The sequence below is a fragment of the Oreochromis aureus genome, linkage group 9, assembly GCF_013358895.1.
Source record: "Oreochromis aureus strain Israel breed Guangdong linkage group 9, ZZ_aureus, whole genome shotgun sequence".
NCBI classification, from domain to species: Eukaryota; Metazoa; Chordata; class Actinopteri; order Cichliformes; family Cichlidae; genus Oreochromis; species Oreochromis aureus.
In genome coordinates, this window is record NC_052950.1 from 28,469,271 (window position 1) to 28,477,197 (window position 7,927).

At 40.4% G+C, this 7,927-nt stretch overlaps 2 protein-coding genes across 3 annotated transcripts; one reads left to right on the forward strand and one right to left on the reverse strand.

The window, feature by feature from the left end:
• Positions 1 to 2,544, forward strand: lsm5 (LSM5 homolog, U6 small nuclear RNA and mRNA degradation associated). Of its 2 annotated transcripts, XM_031742162.2 has the most exons (6): positions 1 to 122; positions 234 to 369; positions 1,077 to 1,172; positions 2,024 to 2,051; positions 2,137 to 2,209; positions 2,304 to 2,544. In XM_031742162.2, the coding sequence occupies exons 2-6, from the start codon at positions 333 to 335 to the stop codon at positions 2,334 to 2,336; spliced, it is 267 nt and encodes an 88-aa protein (XP_031598022.1). In that variant the 5' UTR covers positions 1 to 122; positions 234 to 332; the 3' UTR covers positions 2,337 to 2,544. The 2 variants fall into 2 exon arrangements, with proteins under 2 accessions (XP_031598022.1, XP_039473188.1); XM_039617254.1 differs by lacking the exons at positions 1 to 122; positions 234 to 369 and adding an exon at positions 414 to 527 and having other exon boundaries at positions 2,304 to 2,538.
• Position 2,545: 1 nt separating this feature from the next.
• Positions 2,546 to 7,474, reverse strand: psme2 (proteasome activator subunit 2). Its single transcript, XM_031742161.2, has 11 exons — positions 7,286 to 7,474; positions 6,969 to 7,001; positions 6,737 to 6,799; positions 6,551 to 6,637; positions 5,157 to 5,205; positions 4,958 to 5,055; positions 4,785 to 4,853; positions 4,590 to 4,657; positions 4,429 to 4,483; positions 3,065 to 3,151; positions 2,546 to 2,876 (listed from the first exon to the last, which is right to left on the reverse strand). Exons 1-11 carry the CDS (start codon positions 7,331 to 7,333, stop codon positions 2,796 to 2,798), a joined length of 738 nt encoding a protein of 245 aa, XP_031598021.1. The 5' UTR covers positions 7,334 to 7,474; the 3' UTR covers positions 2,546 to 2,795.
• Positions 7,475 to 7,927: the final 453 nt, after the last annotated feature.

Here is a 7,927-nt window from a genome sequence, read left to right on the forward strand (position 1 = left end):
GGTGAATTATCTTGATCTCTGTTCTGTTCTCTTTTTTAAACACAAAAATGATGTCATGTGTTCCTCGACACAACCTGCGCCATCGTGTGGAGACATACAGAATAATATAATATCGTCCTCAGGTGTGTGTGTGTTTTGTTTGAATTTAAAAAGAAGTGTATTATATTTGGTTGCAACCATGAATGTTTGAATTTCTTTAAAAAGTAGACTGAAGATGTTTTTTGTTTCTCCAGAGACGAAATTGTTCTAGATTGATTGATCTTGTCTGGCTGCCACTTCGGTTCTTCTGTCGATTACTTCTGGCTTTGTAGAGGGAAGTCTCTTGATTGAACATGTCGGCTACAAACCCGTCGCAGCTGCTCCCGCTCGGTTTGTAAAATCTCTATGATGCTGTGTTTTGTTCCTGACGTCTGTGGGTTTAAATGAGGCTGTTCCGAGTCATCGTGCGGCGGCCGCAGTTTAAGCCGCGGCTCACTGAAAATCATTTTCTAGGCAGATGTTTGCTAGTTAGCATTAGCATCACGCCGGTAGGGAGCTAACGTCGCGGCTTTACTCTCTGCAAGCACAAACAAAATGCTTCTTATTTGATTTAGTTTGTTTATTAAAGTGTCAGAGGGGAGTTTCTAGCTGAAAAGTTAAAAAAAAAAAACTATAATTTTTGTAATGGTGATTTAAAGAAATAATACGAAAAAAAAGCTGCTTTTATCTGTGTCAATGTGTTACATTGCACTTACTGAAAACGTAATTCGCAGATTATTGCCCTGGCATGTTCAAAATACATTGTCGTCTTTTTATTTCTATTTAGTTATAGGTGATGCTTTTTAAAATATGTGTTTGCATATTTGTAATCCAGTCAAACTTCTATTTTTTATTTTATTTTAAGGGGATCGGTTTAATGCTATATCCATGTGACTAGGAGGCTATTATTAAATATTTATGGTATTTCAAAGGGTTAACTGTTGAGTCCTTAAGAAAGATAGACACCAGTTAATAAAGCGGTTAAGTGAAGTGTAAGAAGTAGAAACACCCACCTGAATTACAGGATGTGTAATTTCTCTGTATTTTTCCTTTTGCAGAGCTTGTGGACAAATGTATCGGCTCCCGAATTCACATCGTCATGAAAACTGACAAAGAAATTGTCGGCACCTTGCTGGGCTTCGATGACTTCGTCAGTATCTTTTAATTAAAACGTGTCCAAATGAGCGAGTTAGTGCACACCTAAACACCAACAATTTACAAAGTGTTACCGATGTTACTGTATTGTTCTGTACACACCATAAACTGTTTGAAATCATCCATGCTGTGAGGTGGAGCTGATGCAATGAGAAGCAGTGAACTATCGTGCTGCTTTTTGTTTCTGTTTTATTTAGAAATGTGAGAGAGGACAGTTGCAGAATACCATTGGCATAAAAAAAAATGTGTAGATCTGTACAATGGGGGACAAATAGACTGATCAAATAATTTAAGGAAACAGTCAGTCATCACAGTACAACACAGAGTTCAACGTCAGGCATGTCAGTCTGTCCAGGTAGGAGTAATAAACCATCATAAATCTATTTCTGCCAAATTGGTGCAAATTAAAGTAACAACAGGTTGTGAATCTGATAACTTAAGAGGGAAGTCAGCTAGGATTTTCAAATTGATAACATAGGTGCACCTTCTAAAAGTCTTGGAGTTTGAATCTCGGTGACCTTGACTTCAAGGTCAGAGTAAGTTTTGTGAAATTCTTGTGAATGCGATAACTTGAGAATGAGGGGACATAGGATTTTGAATTGATACCACAGTTGTGTCTACTAGGATGAGGAGTACCGCTGGTGGCCGCCAGTTAATTAATGAATTAGTTAATTAATTATTAGGGATTAATAGGAAGTAGAAAGGCTTCTGTAGATGGGCGCTGGTACTGCTCACGTCCACGTCTCCACATCCTCCTGCTCGTTTGTGTAAACCTTCTAGCTTTTAGCTGCACTTTGATGTCTCTTTACTGTTTATTGTTGCACAGTTTGTCTTTAACTGTGTGTGTCAGACATGGTCCTGGAGGATGTGACAGAATTGTAAGTACTCCTGTTACATTTTTACTCTAACTACACCTTTTCACGGGTTCACTGCTGACTATATTTATAAATGAATGTGTTGCAGTGAAATCACACCAGAGGGGAGGAGGATAACCAAGCTGGACCAGATCCTCCTCAATGGGAATAACATCACCATGGTAACCAAACAAACATCTGATCATGTCCTATAATCCCCCCTGTGTTTTAAACCTTGACAGGATGATTTATGGCGGCATATTTTCTCTTCTGCAGCTCATCCCCGGTGGAGAAGGACCAGAAGTATAAATGGCTGGAGGCCGGTTAATCTTCCTGTGTTGCTGTTCCTGACTTCATTATGTAATTATTATTGTTGATGTCTTGTTTTTTCTTTGGGTTTTTCCCTCCTGATCCTGAATGAGAAAGATATTTTTGTAATAAGATTCCTCACTGATGAGAGGTGCACATGCCGAAAAGTTTTTCTTTGTTAAAAATAAATCTGAGGATGTCACACGGTCTGAAAAACACTTTTCTTTATTCATTCTTTACCACACAACTTAAAATTTAGTGCAAATCTTGGTATAAAACCAAAGTGTTACCATGAAACAGCAGAACTAAAAAACCCCCATCCAGTTGTTTATGTATTTATTTTAAATGTTTATCAAACAAAGAGCCGGATACTTGATTGATATTGAGTTTAGCAGGTGATCAATGCAGCTGAAGGTTGTTTAAATTCATCCCAGTGGCTTTTCCCGTTCCCCGGGAGCCTCAGTACATCGAGGGCTTCTCCTCTCCTTTTGGGTTGGTCACCTTCTCCAGGTTTTTGCTGATGATGTCATAAAGCTCGGCCTGAGGAAAACAAGCAGAAATGCAGGTAAATAATCGACTTACAGCAGCTAAAAATACATTGTTAGTGATTAAACTATTTGAAAATCAGTTTTTCAATCTTATAGAAAAACTCAAATATTTTATTTAAGATCCATTTTTTTCCATGGTTTAAGTGTTTGGGGGGGAAAATATAAATCTAGGCTTCTTACGTAGAAGCCGCGGATGTCAAGAACGATCACTCTGATATCCGAGTAGATGGCCTGATCCTTCTCGTGGACGAGTGAGCGGTAGTCCATCTGAGGGCAGAAGAAAAGAGTTAAAGGCATTTTTAAGATTTCCTTTTTGTTTCATAAACTTCAAGGCTCGAGGCTTGTTGGGGTGTTCAATGACGAAAAAGACTAAAACCAGCTAGTGTTCATCTATCTCTGAGATCTCTGTGTCTTCTCTCAGGCTTTAAGCTCATATTCAGCGTATTTAGCTTTGCAGCTCTTTCATCCACACGTATTCAGTCTTGCTTCTACTGACTTTAATCCATTTTGAATGGAGTTATCTGACTAATGTGACTCGCTGTGTGTAACAGACAGGTGATCGGGTTTTGGTGAGTGAAATTCTGGGATCTGATTAGTTTATGTCACAGTAATTAGCAGGTATGTCTGGACAAAAGGGTGGCCAAAAACTAACAGTGGTGGCCAAAATGCTAAAAGTGAGACTTCAAAATGCTGCCATCATCCACCTTTTTTATTGTTCAAATCTGGTACTGACATTAAATCCAGCTGTTCTTTCCACTTCAAAGAAAATTTCCCAAAACTCATCCAGCATCACTTCCTCTGCTCCGTGTGGTGATCAGGATGTACATTATTAGAAAACTTTGGGAACCACTGCTCCAGCTATTGTCTGAGGAAGGTTTTTAAGGGCGTTTTCACACCTATAGTTCGTTAACTCTGGTCCGAATCATTTGATGAGTTTGCAAACTTGTAGCTTTTTTCCTGTGATTTGGATTCTTTTCACACAGAAAAGAATCCAAACAAACCAAAGTGCATGATTACAAAAACGTGAGAACATTCAGTCCCCGTATTGGCCAGATGTGCCTGGGGTGGGAGCGACAAAAGTAAAATCAGGAACAAGGTGCTGAGTTCTGGAGGATTACGTTCATTTCATAGCTAGCTGCTAACTTGTACAGACCTTTGTCTACCTTGTCCACATCCCAGAATGCAAACCATATGTAGGTACAGGGATATGTTTAGCTTATCTAGCAACGTACACTTGGTAGTTGGTTCAGATTAAGGTCAGAGTGCATTCACAACATAAATGAACTGTATGGGAGGTCGTTAGGAACCAGGCCTAGACTACCTCCTCCAAAGGGTCTTGGTACGATTGTTTTGGTCCACACCCAAATGTGATTACAGTGCTCACATGTGCACAAAAGAAACACAATGGGGTGCAAATCAAACCAGAGTTCAATTTGAATGAACTAAACACAGCAGGTACGAAAACACCCTAAGTGTGTTTGAACTCTGTGGCACGATGTTTGCAGTCTGCGTTCAAATGTAGAGAGGCAGAGATCATCACTCACCACATGAGTTTCCTTAGAAGCTTTGGCCACAGCATCCCCCCTCTCTGTGAAGTACCTGAGGATTTAAACAGCAGTGATGAAAGGCTCCACTCTCAGTAAAATTACTCTAAAGTTGACACAAAGGCAGCTGCCGTGCTTTAAAGGATTTACGTCCAACCTACTTGTTGATGTTGGTCTGAAACCCGTCGACTTTGGTTCTCACTGCAGCGATTCTCTCCAAGATTTTCTCCTGTGGTGTAAAAAAAAAAGCCTTAAAGGTCAACGTATTTCTTTATCACATTAATGCACAAGCTGAAATCAGTGGCTTTATATTCAATTAAAATGAAAGAACAGCCAAATAAACAAACGACGTATACCTGGATGGCAACTCCGAAGTCGTTTCCATCCTCTATCTTTGGGATGAGGTGCTGAATCCAGCAGGTGACCTGCAGTTTGAACCCAGAGCATTAATCCTCATTTTAAAATCGTTCTCATATTGGTTCTGTCATAGAGCAACAACCAGCCCTCAGAGCGGCAGTGATTCACTCACAGTGATGATGGTCTCTCTAAAAGCGACTATCTCTGGTTTCACTCTCTCTAGCACCATCATGATCTTCTCGTTCCCCTTGATGAAGCCACACTTCGGGGCTGAAGAGCAGAGAGCACAGATGAAGCCTTTGTTCCCCGTCCCCACAGACATCACATGTTACCCTTCAGTTTTCACACGTGTGACTACAAAAATGCCTTACGCTTCTTCTTCTTCTTCTCGTCGTCTTCATTCTTGTCGGTCTCCATCTCCTGAGAGAGACATTTTTTTACAGAGTGAGAAAAGATCAGCTTTACCGCGCGTCTTAAATCAATTAAAAATGTAAAAATCAGATGTCACAGTTGCAGTTTGTGCACAGCCTTCCTCCTTCTTTTATAATCCTATCTGTGACCCCACAGCAGCATGGCAGGGTGGGGTCATTTTTGTGATATCCATAGCACATGTTTTGTCTCCATAGGTGCTATACCCCTTTTTTCTCCTCCAAGTGAGGAAGCTGAATATTTGCACTCACATTAATCCAGTTAAAATTCATTCAGAGCCAATAAAGACACATTCAAAGGTCAAAACTGTCACAGTGAGATGTGAGTGTGTCGGTCGACTCTGTGTCAATTAATGCACTAGTGAAGAGCACGCCAGAAAAGTAACTTTCAGTATATTAAAAAATATAACTGAGATTTTTGGAAGGGCAAAGCTTGCAAAGCTTCTGGTCTCTAATGTTTTCTCAGAAAATTTGAGCTTAATTTTTGTGAAACTGTTCCCCTGATTTTGACTGTTTTAAGGAATATTATGTGCCTTGTATATGACAAGCTGCAAACCAAACATCAGTCCTCTACCTGCAAAGCGGGGTCCTTACAGGCCTCCAAATCTGCAGTCAGAGATCAGACTTTAAGCTTCTGTCACTATGTTATCCCGAGCTTCACCCCGAGAGTCATGTAGACTCTCAGGGTGTTTTATTTTAATTCGATAAGCAGAGATGAAATGAACCAAAAATTACCGACCTTTACTTATCCCAACTTCTGTCTATAACTGACCTTTTCTTATTCCTTCTGTATGATATTATAAAGAAAAGGTGTTATAATAATATAATTAGTAGCGTTGTCCTGAATCTTATCTGGATGTCCGGCTCATTGTAGTTCATGAGCCACAATTAAAGATGTCCAAACCAACCCAGATTTATTTTAACATGCGTTGGTACAGTCCAAGTTAAATAATATGTCTTATTACATGTGCATTTCAAATCACTGTGACTGTGTAAAGCTCTAGAAATATTAACTTCCACGCCTGTGTAGTAAAGTGAGGATATTAGAAACTCCATGGCACTTTACATAGCTGTGCTGATAGCAGTCTACTAATCAAAAGGTCGGTGGTTCGATACCCGGCTCCTCAAGTCTACATGTTGAAGCGTTCTTGCGTGAGAGGCAATGTATGGGTCAATTACAGTTGCCGAATGACCCAGTTCTTTCAAAGTAAAAGCCTTCTCACTGTTTTAGTGGACTGAAGCACATTCATATGGAATGAGTGATCTCAAACACATTTATGTTGGTCATGTTTAGTGAAAGGTGAAGCTAAAAGCGTCACAGACTGCTGCGCTCTCACCTCGTCCTCGGGGGAAGGAGGGTCTGGTATGGGGATGTCCAGAGGAGCCCTAAGGGAAGCTGTTTCTGTGATGCTGAAGACCTCATCCTGACAAAGTAATCAAATAAAAGACAAACATAAGGACAAGAGTGAAGAGCAGTTTTCCCAGGTCAAAGGTCACAGAGGCTGTCAGTTAAAATGCTTCACCGTGAGCAGAGAGTCCAGCTTTATGATCTTCAGAGGGATGAAGTCAGAGAAGAGATTTTCTGCCTGGAAACACACACACACACACACACACACACACACACAGACACACACACACACACACACACACACACACACACACACACAAAGAGGGGAATCAAGTCATCATTAAGTCATCAAAAGGTGGTTTATTTCAATATTTTACTAATTTAACGCAATCAGTGTGTCAACTGACCTCCCGATACAGAGCCTGGCGGAAGTTGTCCACCTGTGGAGACAAGGTGAGCAGACTAAATAAACCAAATAAAACACGGTTCAAGTGCTGACTCACGTTTGTGAAAAGCTTTACTTTCGTTTTCCTGCCCTCTGCGGGGGACTTTCCGCTGCTTTTCCAACTATAACCGACTGCTTTCAAACACACCGAGGCTCAACACTCACACAAAGTCCGCTTTAAAGTCACTGCAGGCCGCCGGGAAGCCGTTTAGCTCCTTTACCGTGCAACCTGCCCTCAGAGAGCGCTTACTCCCACAAAGCAAAAGCTCACCGACTTACCTTCCCCGCAGTCGTGCTGCTTATTTTCAGAGTCGCTGCCTTTGACATGACTAAAGAAACTTTTTTTCAGGAATATATTATCATAAATATATCCGCTGGAGCGGGTTAAATGAAGTCCAACGGCTGCAGCACAGGACAATATGTCTGTCTGGTGGATTTTTTTATTTCCTCATTCACTTTGCTTTCGATTTGATATCGGATGCGCCTCCTACTGACTCCCTCCTCCTCTCCTGGCACAGCCTCAGTTTTCAAACTTGAATATCCTGTACATGGCAACCCAGTACTTACGGTACAGATATCCAGAGGCGTTTACAGGACTCTTTAAGAAGAAGGGGGTTGTCTGATCAGAAATAAGTACATAGGCTAAATAAATAAATGCAGAGCAAAATAGTGATTTTACAATAAATACATTTTAAAATCAATTTCCAAAGAGTTTAAGAATTTAAATATCTACTGTCAATTTTAAAATGGCCTCTTTTAATCTTCTGTACAGTGTAAGCCTGTAGAATAAAGCTTAAATTGGATCAGGTTCACTGATATAGCCTCACATCGGCTGCAGTATAAAGCTGATTTCACCCTTAATGTTTTCTTTTACACCCCTAAAGGACTTTTGACAAAAGAAACTGAAAAAGAAAATGAAAC

What these genes read in the sequence shown, in the direction of transcription:
- lsm5 (XM_031742162.2), top strand. Translation starts at nt 333, where the DNA reads ATGTCGGCTACAAACCCGTCGCAGCTGCTCCCGCTCG. An exon ending in GTCGCAGCTGCTCCCGCTCG is followed by an intron (nt 370 to 1,076) that starts GTTTGTAAAATC and finishes TTCCTTTTGCAG; the next exon opens with AGCTTGTGGACAAATGTATC. An exon ending in GGGCTTCGATGACTTCGTCA is followed by an intron (nt 1,173 to 2,023) that starts GTATCTTTTAAT and finishes TGTGTGTGTCAG; the next exon opens with ACATGGTCCTGGAGGATGTG.
- psme2 (XM_031742161.2), bottom strand. Translation starts at nt 7,333, where the DNA reads ATGTCAAAGGCAGCGACTCTGAAAATAAGCAGCACGACTGCGGGGAAG. An exon ending in TTAGAGAGACCATCATCACT is followed by an intron (nt 4,854 to 4,957) that starts GTGAGTGAATCA and finishes TTCAAACTGCAG; the next exon opens with GTCACCTGCTGGATTCAGCA. An exon ending in TTGACATCCGCGGCTTCTAC is followed by an intron (nt 2,877 to 3,064) that starts GTAAGAAGCCTA and finishes TGTTTTCCTCAG; the next exon opens with GCCGAGCTTTATGACATCAT.